The sequence below is a fragment of the Pterocles gutturalis genome, unplaced genomic scaffold (genome assembly GCF_000699245.1).
Source record: "Pterocles gutturalis isolate BGI_N339 unplaced genomic scaffold, ASM69924v1 scaffold4628, whole genome shotgun sequence".
In the NCBI taxonomy this organism is placed as follows: Eukaryota; Metazoa; Chordata; class Aves; order Pterocliformes; family Pteroclidae; genus Pterocles; species Pterocles gutturalis.
Window position 1 is genome coordinate 3,903 of NW_010122781.1, and position 16,013 is coordinate 19,915.

At 43.7% G+C, this 16,013-nt stretch overlaps 1 protein-coding gene across 1 annotated transcript in view; it reads left to right on the plus strand.

Annotated features, from left to right (window-relative positions):
• FBXO21 (F-box protein 21) overlaps positions 1-15,685 on the plus strand; it is a gene marked incomplete at its 5' end in the record, with an annotated part of 18,375 nt that extends 2,690 nt beyond the window's left edge. The window contains 10 exons of the mRNA XM_010077623.1: positions 1,043-1,137; positions 3,182-3,303; positions 5,104-5,250; positions 5,973-6,106; positions 6,351-6,487; positions 7,299-7,475; positions 8,258-8,390; positions 10,984-11,174; positions 12,188-12,345; positions 15,369-15,685. Of these exons, the coding sequence (XP_010075925.1) occupies positions 1,043-1,137; positions 3,182-3,303; positions 5,104-5,250; positions 5,973-6,106; positions 6,351-6,487; positions 7,299-7,475; positions 8,258-8,390; positions 10,984-11,174; positions 12,188-12,345; positions 15,369-15,547 (1,473 nt within the window). The remainder of the gene's footprint in view (positions 1-1,042; positions 1,138-3,181; positions 3,304-5,103; positions 5,251-5,972; positions 6,107-6,350; positions 6,488-7,298; positions 7,476-8,257; positions 8,391-10,983; positions 11,175-12,187; positions 12,346-15,368) is intronic.
• Between the last annotated feature and the right edge of the window lie 328 nt (positions 15,686-16,013).

A 16,013-nucleotide genomic window follows, 5' to 3' on the forward strand; every position in this document is an offset into this window, starting at 1 on the left:
AAAGACTACTGAGAGACCATTCAGCAATACCCAAAGGCCTCATAATTAGGAATATCTCCTGTCGGGCTAGAGACTACAGCTTGATTCCCTGCTTAGAATTGAGGGGAAGAGACACTTTCAACCCACTGCCACTAGGTCCTGCGGAGTGCCTGCTAAGATACAGTGTAACGGGAATCGCTTTTTCCTTGTTCTGTTAGCCCATGTGCTATGCTGAAAAGCTTGAAATAGAAAGATTTGTTACAGTTTGTTACATCAAAACTTTAAAAAGGATTCCGAAGCCTGGGAGAAAATAACTCTTCTGAAGATAGATACATAAGTGATGGTTTCAAAAAATTCTGTTCTGTCAACAAACTGGTAACTCTGGGTTAGTGCTCCTCATTAATCAGGTGAGGTTTTAAGTTTGAACTGGAGTGAAGGCTCCTGCTCCTTCATTCCTTCCCCCAGGAGCCATCTGCTACACTAGGGAGGATTTGTAGAGGTTCAGTCAACTACAGGTGAGAGTTGGTTCCACCTTTAAATTACTTTTGGCTTGGGCCCAGCCTGCGTAAGGTCTGGTACCTTGTGCTGGTCCATACACCGCTGTAGTCAGTCAACCACAGGTGAGAGTTGGTTCCACCTTTATTACTTTTGGCTTGGGCCCAGCCTGCGTAAGGTCTGGTACCTTGTGCTGGTCCATACACCGCTGTAGGAGCCCTGAATGCCGCAGTGGTTAGCTCAGGGTGCTGCTGGGGCTCTCAGTGGATCCTTATAGTAAATCCACAGAGTGGAAACTATTGAGTACTTGGTAAACACTTAATTTAAAAAAAAACAAAATTGGTTTTGAGACTTTTAATTAAATTATGTTCTTTTGGAAAGATTCTGCTGTGCTCTGCATAATCCATTGTGTGCTCTGGTAGTAAATCCATGGAGTGGAGGCTATTGAGTACTTGGCAAACACATAATTAAAAAAAAAAACAAAATTGGTTTTGAGAGTTTTAATTTAATTATGTTCTTTTGGAAAGACTCTGTTGTGCTCTGCATAATCCATTGTGTGCTCTGACAGGTCCCCTGTGATGGATTCAGTGACATTGAGACTCTCGGGTGCCCAAGTCATTTTTTTGAGGATGAGCTGATGTGTATCCTCAACATGGAAGGAAGGTAAGAAAAAGAGGGGTTAGAAACAGAAGGGATTTTTCCCCTTTCACCAGTTAAAGGAGAATGGTACTGTGGTGAAAGCCTGACCTCAGCTTCTGTCCTTTTGTCACTCTCATAAAACAACATCCCCAGGCTTACCAAAGCTGGGAAGTATTGCTGTGTGTTTAATTTCAGAACAAATTTAATATTCCCGGAAAAAAACACATAAACCATTCTACAAGGAGGTCCTCTGGCTTTGTGTTGCTGTTTGTTGCTTGTTTATGTGTCAGTTCATGGCATCTCTCAGGATGTGTTCCATGTACCGTCTTCTCTGCAGTAGTTCTGGCTTAAGGAGTTCCTGTCCTTGTGTTCCTTTTTATTTAAACCTCTGGATTAGTTTGATGAACTGATTTGCAGGGTGTGCCCGCATCACTGGAGGGAAGCAGGAGTACTCAGTGAGGGTTGCCACCACCATGAATCCCTGTATCACAAAACTACGGCTTTTTTTTTTTCTGTTCTTGTTGCTTTTCTTTGCTGTAGTAGATTGGCATGATTTTTGTCCTGAAATAAGCAACTGATTTTAATTCAGCCACTGCAAAATTTCCAGTTCTGTAAATTATTCAGATGGGTAAAATGCCAAGCAGGTAAATAAAACTTCTGGTTTGCATCTGCCTAGGTATTCTCATCGCACTGGGCAAGATGAGTAAGTTGCTGCTTTACTTGAAGGTTTTCCTGCTGGTAGCATATAAACCATGCTGATTTTGCTGTGATACAAAGCAGCAATAGATTGCTCTTAATGGAGTCTAATAGCCTTGATTAAAGGGACTGTTGGTAGAGCTTGAAAAAACAGAACGGGGATGGCAATCATCTCATTTTTGCTTTTTCACATCCATTTTATTACCTTCTCTATTTGAACTGGGACTAAACATAGAGCATTTGACAACTGGTTAAAAAGCTTTTGAGCCTTTGCACTGGCCAAATGCCTCCCCATAAAGCAGAATTGATGCTAATTACACCCTGTTTAAGCTGTAGTCATTGCCATTGAGGAGCATTAGGCTAAATCATTTCCCTGGAAGATATCCCAATAAAGCAGTTGTCCCTATTGAGCATCCCAGTTTATTGGAGGAGGATAAAGTGTTGTGAGGTTTGATTGTTCTCCTGTCCAGTGGGATGATTTCACCTGCAATCTGGAGAGGAGGAAACATAAACAGCGAAAGAGTTTTTTCTGAAGAAGGAAACTGGACTTGTTTTAAACACATGGCAAGGGCAGAGCCTGGGAATCGGCAGAATTCTCCCTTTAGGTTTTTTGGGGGCCAGGGCTTTGTGCCATTCCTGTTTGGTGTAGAAGTCCGCTTGCTTGGATGCTTGTGATTTGAATGCCTCAGAGTTGGTCTGTTGTATTTCAGGTGACCTCTTCATACCCCACCTGGATGGTAACCAACTCTCTACTGCTTCTTGGGCACTCTGCCTTCGCTTGTTCATTTAGAAAGTGGAGGGGCTTTACTGTAACAGCTGTAAGGTTTTGGATTGTGTGATCTACGGGCCAACTGTTGATCTGTTCCTGCTTTTGCAGAGCAACGGAGGTCTTCTTCCTCTGGGGATTTTTTTTTTCTTACTATCATGCCTATATTCATGTCCCTCATCAATTTCTTTTTCATGATGAGGGGATAGTTTAAGATTGATTCTGGAGGGATCCAGTCAGACAGAGGATAATGTTTTATGAACAAAATATAGAATTTTAATCACATATTCCTGAGCTACTTTAATTAGGGAATTTATTGTTTCCCATGATACTGCATCTTCTCAAAATGAAATATTGGTGATAAAATAAAAATCTGAGGTGATAAGAGCAATGTTTTGAAAGTGACTTAAGTTGTGGTTTTCTGATTATGAGTTGCCTCTTAACTTTTTTTTTTGGTTGACTCTTTGGTGACAGTGGTGTTGTCTGTCTTGTTCAGAAAGCAATGGCCTAAATTGTAAACCTGTGTTCACTGGAAAAGTGAAATCAAATATTCACCCTTAAAGTGCTTGTTTTGGGTAATGCTGCTTCTTGTATTTAAATGTGCAGGAAAGGTCTCACCTGGAAGTACTATGCAAAGAAAATTCTATACTTCCTACGGCAACAGAATATATTAAAAAATCTGAAGGAGTATCTTCAACGCCCGATGGATCAGCAGTCATTTTTGGAGGGTAAGTCTTTAGCAGAAATCCCACGTAGAGCACCTAATGACAGCTTTCCATCCTTGTTGTTTTACTTGGAGAGAGCCTTCCTTGCTTATATTTCAGCTAGCCTTTGGACAACGACTCAGAATTAAGTTTGGATTTTCAACATACCTGAAATCCTCCAAATCTTGCAATACTTGCATAGTGTTGCATCAGAATGTCAGGATTATGTTCACTTCTGTCAGTGCTGTGTGCTCGAGTTAATTTCCTGTGGACAGATGAGCTGAGAAGCAACAGAGAAAATGTTTAAAACACTTGCATTTAAATCTTGAACAATGTATGAAGAAATCAGCAGTAGCTCAGCATCCTGATTAGCTGATATTGTGGAAGGATTTTACCTGTGGCCCGTGGGCTGAATGCGGTTGAGGAGACCAACTGGTCTGGTTTTGAGTCAGCTCCCTATGATCTCACCTTTCCCAAGAGCCTCTCAGCTAAGGGCAAGGAGCAAGCTACAGGCAGGGGAACTGTTGCAGCTCAAAGCCTGTGTGCTGTGGCTTTCTCTCGAGAGCTGTCTGAGTGCTGGGCTGTTGGAGCTGTGCAGTGTTGAGGTGGGTAACGGATGGAAGTCCAGTCACGTGGTGGGAAGGCACGTGCACCTGCTCTGAAGAAAGAAAAGGCTTTTTTGCGATTCCTGTCCTCAGTCTGGTGGGTTATTCTCTGCTTCAGGCTTCCTGTGGACAAGATAGTCTTCTGAATGGGACAAAACCTGACAGTGTCTGTAGAAATGTCCCTTACTCTTGATACATACTTCAAAAATGTTGTAGCAGAGAGTCTATAACACCAAAGCCGGTTCTTGTTAGTGGTGATAGGCTTTGAAGAAGGGACTGGGTTAAGGCAAGGAGAGAAAGCCCGAAGTGGCTTTTTCTGGAAACAACCAAGACAGTTAGTTAATTACATGACTTAATCGTGTCTGCCTAAGAGGTACTATTAGAGCACCAGCAGGTAGTGTTTTGGGAAATTTCACCTGGCCAGCATGGAGAGCACTAGAGGGGTGAAAAAAGATGGCATGGCTTGGTCCTGCTGAAATCCTTGAATAGAGGCCTGTTATGGACATGCTGATGGATTGATGTAGGAAGCTGAAAGAGGTATTTCTGCATTTGCAGAGTTCTTGTGAGGGAATACAGTTGATTCCAAAGTTTGAACAATAAGAAGGCTTTGGAAAAAGTGGTGCTGACAAGATGACAAGGAGAAGATTCTGAGAAAGGGCTTTTTTTTTCCTGCAGAAGTTTGATGGAAGAGGCTTGGGCAGAAGGAAAATGAAAATCTATTCTGTTATAGGGGGGTTTTGACATGAAGATGGAGAGCAGGTGTGGAAGAGAAAGATGAATGTAGCAGAGGAGGGAACGATGAACAAGAATGATAGCTATGGAGGATATGGCAGGAAGAAATCAGAAATGAAGCAGAAGTGAAGCTGAGATTTGTTTCAGGCTCTGAATAAAAAACATTTTAAGTTGGGAGGATGCCAAGAGATGCAGTGCGACTGGAGAATTGGCTGCTTGAGCCTGGTCTGGCAGCATACCTGCTCTGTGTCAGAGTCTATTGCTTTCCCTTTAAAGATGTTGGAGAGGGGAATACTGAATTTGATTGGCATTTATCATGTCAGCTTATTCTTTGCATTTTATGTGATAAATCCCCTCTATGACTGTGTATTTTAAAAGGAAAGCACTTTTGTTCTGCTGCGATTGCTTGCTGCATGAATTTAGAGCAGACAAAACTAAGCAAAGAAAAAACTGAAGTCCTGTTTCTTATATAGTTTGTTTTTTCCAGGTGCTGTTTTAATTGACCAATACTGTAACCCACTGTCAGACATCTGCTTAAAAAGCGTCCAGGCGCAGGTGGATGATATCACAGATAAAGTGCGCAAAGTCCTGCGGGCGAAAAATCCGAGGCACCCCAGCTTGGCTTCCAAGACAGGTACGGTACAGAAACGTATGCTTTACTGCAGAGCAGTTCCACGAGTCTAGATACTGCAGAGCAGTTCCACGAGTCTAGATACCGGCAGACAAGGTGAAACAGCTGGTGAATTGTTGCAGCTTAAAGAGCTGTTTTTCTTTATCCCCTGGCAAACATAGTCTGACATTTGCTTAAACCGTCATAAAGGAAGCAGCCATTTCTTTAGTTACGGGAACTCAGTACCCCAGGGTTGTATGTCCATCTGATGCTGCCTAAGCAAACAGGATTGGGAGGGGAATTCTTCTTTTTTTTCTTTTTTCTTTTTCCCCTCCATTTGTCCCTGAATTCTTAAGTAGTCCTGATATCTGTAGCAGAGCTGTGGGACAGGGAATCAACCTCTTTTCCGCTGCAAGTCTCCGAAAGTCATCAGAAATAGAAAAGGTATGTGCTTTAACATCTCCAAAGGTCAGGCAGCATCTTGCTCCTTGTTTTTTACAGACAGTAGCTAATATTTGCTGTCTTTCAAAGAGAGAATGAGGGGCCTACCTGTATCTGTATAGCCAGAGCAGCCAAGCTGGGACTCTCGAGCAGTCACAGCACACATCCCGTGCCTGGGCAGTGTGATGTGTCCAGCTGCAGCACTGTGTTTTTAATCCATATGAAGAATTTTGGTATAAGCTTAATTGCATAAAGCTTCAGTGCCCTTGTTTTCTCAGTCTTTATTTAGTTGCTTGTGTTTTTAGGAGAGGTCCTGGTTCCAGAAGTGGAGCTGCAGCGGCAGGTACTTGATGCTATGAATTGTGTCCTATACGAGCAGTTAAAATACAAAGGAAATGAGCTGGATTACTATAACTCCCTGAATTCATACATTCACCAGGTACGTGTATGGTGGGCAAAAACTAGGAGGCTGCAAGGCTTGAGGCATTCTGTTTGCTGTGTTTATTTGTCCGAATGTATTCAGACAAATAATTCTGAAGAACAACTTGCTGTAAAGTCAATGTGATGTCATCTTTTAGCACATGTTCTGTCAAGTTGGTCTGTTTTCATTTGTGAAACCAAACCTTGGGGTTTTGTATTTTTCTTAATATCCCACATGTTTTTATCACATTTTTATGCCCCAGGTTTTGATCCGCAGGACAGGAATTCCCATCAGTTTGTCGGTGCTTTATTTAACGATTGCCAGGCAGCTAGGAGTCAAGCTGGAACCAGTCAACTTCCCTAGCCATTTCCTGCTGCGGTGGTGTCAAGGCAAAGAAGGGTAGGTGATCTGCTGAATTTTGAACTTGTGTCCACAGCAATAAAAGCCAGAAGCATTTACAGCTCCAGACCTGTACCAGAATGTTTGTTTTCCATCTATAATTACAACCTGTATAGAGGAAAATATCAGATCTCTAAAGAAGTTTTCCCATAATTCAGCTCTGCTGTTGATGAGTGGTAACAGATTTCCTGAGTGCGAAATAATAGTAACCATGAGGTAATGTTTCTGTTATTTAAGAAAATTATGAAAAACTGAAAAGGAGAAAAAAGGTTCTGATTTCACATAACCTTTCATACAGAAACAGTTGCTGGAGACCGTTGCTGTTGTTCTGTGCGCTCATTTAATGCTCTGAGTCAGTGCAGGATATATCTTTGACCAGATCATCATCAGTTTACAGAAATCAGTATTTTGTAAATTACATCAGCAGTCCAATTCAGAGCAGTGGTTTTATCTATATTTACCCCTTCTGACACTAGACTTCAGGTGCCATATACGTGGGCTCTGTTAGACTTTCCAGTGCAGTGCCATAATATAATCTAGAGATAAATACAGCAAACCTGAAAATATCGGAAGGAAAGAACCAGCATGAACATGTCCCCTTAGTTTCTCTGTCTTTTCCCATGTATTATCTGGAGAAGAAGCTAGGAGGAGAGAAAAGGTAGCAGGTAATCTCTTTAGGGGGGAGCTGAGGTGTGAATGACACTTCTTCTTAAGAACAAGCTTGAAAGTGCTGAGAGAAGACCAGAAATAAGTAATCTTGCTTTACCATGAGACCCATCCTAACAAGTTCGTTTCCTTGTTGTTTCTTTAGAAGCACGGATATTTTTGACTACACCTACATTGATGCCTTTGGGAAGGGGAAGCAGCTGACGGTGAAGGAGTGCGAGTACCTTATCGGCCACCATGTGACAGAGGAGTTCTATGGAGTGGTGACTTCAAAAGAGGTCTTGCAGCGTATGGTGGGGAATCTCTTAAACCTTGGCAAGCGGTGAGTTGAGGATCATCTGGCCTGTAAGGAAAACAGGGCCCAGAGTATACTCTCTGCATATCCAATACTGCTTCTTTGCAGTATTTGAGTGAGTGCTTTAAAAAGTTGTCAGTCACCCCAGGGGATCTTGAAAATTCAGTATGTCACATTGCATTGTCTAGTTGCTTTAAGTCACCTGCAGCTGTATTGTGTGGAAGCAAGAATATTCAGTAAAACTAATTCCCCTCAAGAAAATGGACAGATCATTTTTTTTTTCCATGGTGAAAAGCTGATAGGGACTGCTCACCATTCCCTTAAGAGCAGAAACCTTCATTATTTTCTGGTAAGCACAACCCACATGCTCAAATGAGCAGTTTTGAAGGTCCTGTTGGTTTGTAGAAAATCTGGTTTTATTTTCAGATGCCCTGATAATCACTTCCCCAAGTAGCCACAGACAGAAATCACAGAGTGAAAGGATTGCTTTAGGTGTAATTAAGCTAGGGGAACAAAAGCAGATTTCAGAAGGAGATGGCTTGGAGAGCGAATTCTCTGTGTAGGATTATGTGAGCAAGTAGAGTACCACTGAAGTGGAAGAGCAGAGTCCAGTTGTCACTTGTGCAGCGTTTTTCCTTCTGAGCAGGCAGTTGGATGTGAGGAGTGACAGTCAGCGCCAGAGTCACTCTTGCTGAATGAACATGCCTGTACCTGTAGCATCATTTTTGGTGACTATCCCTGTACATCGGAGTACTGGGGATAGGAGTTGAAGAGCTAGCCTTACAATGGAGTTTCTTTTTTGCTGGCAGAGAAAGCACTGATCAGTCTTACCAACTCTTGAGAGACTCGTTGGATCTGTACCTGGCCATGTATCCGGACAATGTGCAGCATCTAATGCTCCAGGCTAGGTTATACTTCCACCTGGGAATCTGGCCAGAAAAGGTACCTCGTCACTCGGTCGTATGTTTTCTGATAGGCTAAGCGCTATTAACACTAGTCTATTGATTTTTTTTTTTTTTTTTTTTTTTGGACTATGTCAGCTTGCATTACAGTCTGACACAAGTTGTTTCTGTAATAAACGCAATTGAACGAGTTATCACATTTCAGAGGATCAATTTTTACTATATGAAGCAGGGAAAAGAGGATGAGTCTTGCTCGCATGCCCTATGGGAGACTTATGAGCAGCCTTGAGTCTGAGTCATAATTTATGATTTACTGCCCAAGTCTGACAGCTTATTGTGCAACCAATACTGTGGACATGTAGCTGTAAGTTAGAAGAGTGTTCTGTTTGGTTTATGCCTAGATTGTGGTAGTGGTGGTAAAACTCTTGCTGGACTCATGTAAAAGGAGCAATTACCTTATCAGAAAACTTGTAGGAAGTTATCTTTTATAACCTTAGCTGTACGAACAGTGGCTCTTGTGAAAAAGCAACTTAACATTCCTGTCCTTGGGATTCTTTTTTAATATCACCTTCAGCGTAACAACTTGAGTCCTGCTATCTTGTGAATGTGGGAAAGAAGGTGCCAAGTCTTACAAGTTGTCTAGATCATCTGTTCTTTCACTGAATCGGGGGAAGGCACAGGGAAGAAGCATGTAACTCAAAAAAGTTTTTATTTCTTTAGTGTGTCAGTACAGCAAAGAGGTGTTCCCTAGTCAAAATTTCCTTTACTACTCTAGTGAAGCTCACGCACCTGGGCAATGTCTGTGCCCTTTCCAAAGGTGAGGTCTGGGTGAGGGGGCAGAAGTATTGGCTGGACAGCTGAGCAGAAAACAAAGCACTTTCCACCAAATTAACAAGCATAGGACTGCTGGAGAAGCTGCCTTCTTTTTGAAGAACAAACTGTGCTAAGCTTGCCATTCATTTCTTATGGCAGCAATTTTTAGGTTACCACAGGAAAAAACAACACAAACTAGGAAATTGTGTATGGGGCGGGGGGGGCACTCCCTGAGCTGAAATAGCAACCGTACGTAAATAGGGAGCAGCTAAGTGAAACATGGAAAGATTTCCTTCTCCTTTCTGGCACTCAGCAGGGTGTTTGTAGAGCGCCAAGGCTTTACATATTTGCATTTTACTGCCCCTCAGAACAAATAATACAACCCTGTGGCTGAGTTTCACATGTAGTTTCTCTGTACCACATTGCCAGGTGCAGTGGGAATGTGCAAATATGGACTTTTCGGTATCCTATCCTCATGTGTACCCAGTTGTTCCAGGCTATCGGGTAGGATTATGGCTAGCCGGAGAGAATGCTCTGTGCCTGAGAAAACAGGGGATACCAGGTTTAACAGAGGTCTGCCAGATTTCTGGAAAGTGGTACAAAATCTTAAAAGTCAAGCAGAGCTCCACAGAATGTTGTCCTAAATGTTTGCAAATAATAGTAAATGAGATTGCCAAGGGTCTCTGGCAGCTGTGGTCATTGCCTTACCCTTTCTGTAGAATTTTTCAGGATTTTCACATCCTTCTTAAGATGCCAACCAGACAATTAAGGTGGCCAAGAATCCTAAGCTGTGTCTCTTCTTCTCATACCAAATCACTCATCCGTTCTTTTTCTAAATTTATTTTCTTCACCTCTTGGCTGATATTCATGCTCAACAGTTTGAGATTCCTATTCTTCTTCTGTTGCTGCTCTGAATTTAGAGTGACCCAAACTTCCAGCACGTGATCAAGGAAACAGTCCTTGTGCCAGGTGATAAAGTGTGTCAGATTGTGGAACTGTGGGAGCACTTGAGGAATTTGATGTTGGGACAGATGTGTGTGTCTTTTCCCAACCTGTTTAAACAACAGTTTTGTTAAGAACAAGAGAAAAAAAAAAAAAGTAAGACTTGCCTTGCCTGCCTCCAACAAACTTGACAGCAGATGCTCTGGTAGCATGCCAGAGGGTGCTGGTAGGCTGGTATTCTAGAACTACAGGGTTTGCTGCTTCGGGAGCACTTTTAGAGTTAGTGTTTTGTAGTAATCCTGAGACAAGCAGGTTCTCTGTCTCTTGTTCACTGTTACATGGTATAGCATCGTAGAGATTATTTGCCTTTCCTTCTGTGCTGCCCTGTTTTTCCTCTGCCAGGGTCCCACAGACCTGCTGAGGAACTTTTAAACTAAAGTGGTTGTTCTTGAGCGCAGCAGAAGTCATCTGGAATCACTTCACAGCAGCGTTTTAGGAGGCTAGCAACAGTACTCATAACATCTCAGAAACCTTGAAGTGGTCTCGGCAGTGCCCTGTGGTCGCAAAATGTGACACAATTAGTTTGTATGACTTAGTTTTAAGGAGTTTCTGTGCTCAACAGTGCCATTCCTTGGAAGTAAGGAGCTTTACAAATAGAGAGGACTGTGCATTTCTGTGGGCTAAGCAAGTGTGAAGAACTTGGGAGTGTGTAGCTAGAGGAAAAGTTCTCAGTCCTGTGTGGAAAACTCGTGTGGCGGACCTCTAGGCCTGGGCACTTAGACCCAGCTAACTGCAGAAATGTATCTGTGTATATTTGTAAGTGTTGGACTGCTGTGGAGACTTGTTCTGAGTCTGCCTTTTTGTCTCGGTTGCTGAAGGTTCTGGATATCTTGCAGCACATTCAGGCTTTGGACCCCTCCCAGCATGGGGCCGTCGGGTACCTAGTTCAACACACCCTAGAGCATATCGAGCGCCGGAAGGAGGAGGTGGGACCTGAGGTGAAGCACCGCTCGGATGAGAAGCACAAAGAGGTCTGCTTTTCCATCGGGCTGATTATGAAACACAAGAGGTGAGCTCTTCTAAAGCTTCCCTACATTAGCAGGCTGTACTGAACAACGAGTGGAGAAGCATTTGTTCTGACAGTAATGAGATGGGTTTTATCTGCCAAGGAGGTACCTGGAATGGAAGATGCGAGGCACATGCATCTGTGCCCGTACCTCGTAGAAAAATGGGAAAAAATAGGCTCTGTCTGTCCTTTGAGAGAGTGAGTGTATTCACTGCTGTCTGCTTGCAGAGAGAAGTTTGTGAGGTGACTTGTCTGAGTCATCGTATATCACACAGCTAAAATTTCCACAGCCCAGAGCTCTCAAAGAAACATCAGTAATCTGTTAAAGAGGGGCCATGGAACAGAGTAGACTTCAAAGAAGATTGTAAGATTCCCAAGACAGCTTTGAATCTTTCCCTGTGCTATTATTACTCGCTCCTCCTGCACTGCACAGAGGCTTTGTGCTCCTGTCCGACTCTGCCAGGGTGACATGCCAGCACTGTGTTCTTTCAGCCACTCCTCCAACTCAAAAGACATCTTGAGCGTTTTTTAAGGGCGTCAGCAGTGATAGTTATAATACCTCGTGATTAATTGCATAAATAATCTGAAAATAATGGTGGCTTTGTTTCTGGGAGTTCAGGGATTACGATGCCTGTGCAATGGGCACAGAAGTAATTGCACAACACAGTGGGATGGTTGATTCTCTCCCTGTTTCTTGTTTCCTCTTCTTCCAGTTGCTGATTTCCCCACTTCTCTTTCCCATTTTCATTTGTTGCTCACATTTGGTTTTCCTTTGTCCTCGGCTGTTTGTTCCTGTCTGTTTATCCAGTCACTCGTAGTCATTTCCCCCACCTCAAAATACACACACGCACACACGCGATCTTTTTGAACTGATAGGGTTTTTTTTCCTCTTGTCCTCTCCTCCTTGTGCCAGCTCACAGGAGGCTCCTATCCTGTTTGTGCTATATTGGTCTTGAGGAAAAAAAACCTGGCTCTGGAGTTTTCACAGTCTTTGATGTGCAATTTTTTTTAATTAGATATGGCTATAACTGTGTGATTTATGGCTGGGATCCTGCCTGCATGATGGGACATGAGTGGATCCGGAATATGAACGTCCACAGCCTTCCGCATGGTCCCCACCAGCCTTTCTACAACGTGCTCGTGGAAGATGGCTCTTGCAGATATGCTGCCCAAGGTGAGCAGCAGTCTCCGGTGTTTAGTCTCTGTTTAGAAGTACATCAGGAGAAAGGGTTATGGGATTAGCTCTTGTAAGTATGAAACACAAACTGTTAGTTAAGGTTGAAGTAAGAAGGAACGTGATCTTGAATTCATGGTCAGCGTTGTGTGTTCTCCGTGAAATCAGTACGGCTAGGAATGAGTGTTAAGGACCACTCTGGTGTAATCTCCTTTTGCCTTAGGAAATGTGTTTTGGACGTGATTGGTTTTGTGGTGTGAACCATGATGGTTGCTTTTAAAAGAGGTAATTCAGCTCTTGCTGAAGTCTGAAGTTCTGTCAGCAGCTCTGGTTCTTTGAAATAACAGCTGTGCTTTGGGCAGGACCTCAGAATAGGGTCTAGAGAGAGAGCACACAAACTTTGCTCGTCAGGGCAGGGTTCTGAGCAGCTTTTGTCCAGAGACTGTATGTGCCAAGATCCCAGAGAACACTGGTAGCTTGGCTTTTAGTGCCACCTCTGATAAGAATGGGACAAAAGTTAGTCTCTTCTAAACCTCTTTGCATTTGTGAAATCTCATCACCCACTCTTTATGGAACACTCCGTAAGAAAGGAGGTTAGGATACAAGAAATGTTGAACTGAGGTTCAAAAAGGAAAAAAAAAAAAAAACAATTCATATATATCTGTAACTGTACATTGTAAACAGAGTGTTTCTTTGCTCTCCTCCCTGGGACACAGAGGCATCCCATCCAGCTGGCAGGGCAGCTGCACAGCCTGCCTGTATTTTGCTAAGACAAGATGTGGAAGCTGCTGGAGGGGAAATGCTGAACAAAATGCAGTTCAGCTCTTTCACTAGGGGATGCTCCCTCCCATGTGCTGGTCCCATACAAGAGGTGGTTTTACAGGAGGGGACACTCCTGCCTCTGCAGGTTTAAAGTGCAGGTGTTTCTCACTGTCCTGAGGGTTACTTTATATTCAGTACTCCAAAAAGGTGAAGTGGGGACCAGGAACATTGCAGCTCAGCTTTATGGCTCATATTAGGCCATACTTGGCCTTTCAGAGTGTCTTTAAAAACAAAAATTCTTGCCTGCCATGAGCTGATATTAAAATAGGCGTCTCAGTGAAGACTAATCAGGTCATTGTCCACAGTGCTTCTGGGGCTGAGTCATCCCTTATATCTTTTGTCCAATTGTTTATAAACAAGTATAATGCTGGCTGGTTTGCCAGCACAGAGTATTTTAGCCAAGGTGTAGGTTGATGCTGTCATCTCTGTGGCATCCAAATGTTTTGATATTGCTGGGGAAAACTGAAGGGTTTGTCCTTGCTTGCTGAAATCTTGCTGCCTCCTGTGGAGTATCCCCTCTCAAACACATCATTTGGGAAGGGAGTATTTCATAACTTACTGATGTGACTGTGGGGAGAGGATGATAGTTTTCTTTACTGAGAGAATCTTAAACAAATCTACATGCGGAGTTTTGTCTAACCAGCTCAGAAATAACACCACGCTTATTATAGGTGATGGTACCTCCGTTTGAGTCCTTCCTGTAAATTCGCAGGCTGAGCTGTAGCTGATTCCAAACCACCTGTTTCATACAGTGAGTTTGGTATCTACCTGTCTGCTCCTGTCCTTCTTTTCTTTGCTTTGTGGCAGCACAGGCCAGATATCTATGGTTCAAAACCTTCTAGTCAGCACGTTTCTCAGGCTCCCTGCCTAGTGCCAAACTTGCTTGTCTCAGTCTCTTCCCCCTGCCAGCTTCTCTTTCGTCACTGGGTTTTTTTTTCCCTTTGTACACAGCTCGCTGCTCAGCCATGCTTCTGCAGAGCATCTTGGAGTGTAAATTGTTTTCCGCAGTGGTGCAGTGCACAAGAAAGGTACTTTGCAAGCCCGTAGGACTGCACCAGCCCACTCTTGTGCTTTTGGCTGCACATGCCGAAATACAGCAGCTTCAAAGAGCCTGTATTGATTAACGTGACTTGTATACGCTCTCCGTAGTGAACTGAATAGTTTCAGAGGCAGATTAATTATTTCTGAATGATGTTCTCTACATCCCATCTTGTCCCTGCCCTGCCTTGAGAGAAGTCAGACTTTGGGATTTAGGCAGCTTTTTTTTTTACCTGTATATCTGGCACTGTGCTAGAGAAAATGACATCATTTGGGGACTGCTGCAGGGCACCTGCGCATGTGATTTCAGCTGGGCTGCCTCACAGTCACGCTGCTTCCTACAAATACTGCGGGAGCGAAGGGGCCCTACATGTGATTTCAGCTGGGCTGCCTCCCAGTCACGCTGCTTCTACAAATACTGCGGGAGCGAAGGGGCCCTCAGCCTGGGTCACCTTTGAGTTTTAATGCCGGTGCTTCGGTGGGCTTTAGCTGTCGTACATAATCGGGTTATCTTCTAGTACAAAGGAGGAAATGGGGGGCTCTGGGAAAGAATCAGCGTGCTCTTCTCGGGGACTTTCTCTTAACTTTGGGAAGTTTGGATTTAGAGAAGTTTCTTTTGCTGTGTGAGACACGCTTGAAAACCAGGCTGTGACTTGACACGGTTGAAACGCAGGCTGGTGACTTAGAGCAAGAAAGCACTCGGCTCTTCTAGCAGGGCAGCCTTGTGCAGTCAGCCTCGCCCTGGAGTGTTTGAGAAGGATCTCTCCTCAAGACTCATTTCCCATGGGACCTGAGGGATCAAAGCTCAGTGCCGCAGCTTCTCCCCACGCTCACAACCAGGACCTGTGACCGATGGAGTGGCAGCAGGTCAGCATCCTGCTGCTCTGACCTGATGTCAGGCAATGTGGTCTCAGGCATAAAATAGTTTCCATGCCACTAGTTAATGGGGTCACTTAGGAAAATCACTAAGCATCGCTTAGGAGGTGAGGCAATCATGCGGGCATACTCTGTGCATATTTTCCTGGATTAGAGTTTTTTTTCTTTAAAGCATCAGGAGGTGGCGTTCCTAGAGACCGAAACAAGACTTGAGAGAGGTGCAGAATTTATTGCCGTGTAGCAGACCGTTTCATGTGGTGATAACTGATTCTTTCCTTTCTTAACAGAGAACCTGGAATACAACTCTGAGCCTCGGGAGATCCCTCACCCTGACATTGGCCGCTATTTTTCAGAGTTTACTGGCATTCACTACCTACCAAATACCGAGCTAGAAATTCGGTACCCGGAGGATTTGGAGCTCACACGTGCCACCGTTCAGAAGATCTACAGCTCAGGCAAGGAGTGAGTGCAAAAGGCACCGTGAGGACAGAAGCAGCTGGAGTGTAGCTTTACCCTCTTTTGCAAAACTTGCGTGGAAGGCAAGTTTGGTGACAATCCTTAGGCTTAATGCATTGAAAACTGCATTGAACTTTGTAACTGGTGCTATAGCATCTTTGTTGCCTGCCCGCCCTTTCTGGCCCAAAGGCACAGGGACACGTTGGTACTTGAGGCTAAGCGTGGGGATCTTGCAGGGACAGTCGTGCTAGGAAGCACGTTGTCCTTCGGAAGCATCTGCGCATACTACTCGATCTGTGATTGTCTTGCCTGGAAGGTCACGCAGTGAGATCCCTGGTGTGGAATATGGAAGAACCCTCTCTTCCAGAGAAGGAAGTTGCTTGTCCTTGCAGTGTTGTGGGTATTTTTTTTTTTTTAATGTATATCTCATACAGGTAATAGTTTTTAAAGTCTCTTACGTTTCACTGTTGTCTCCT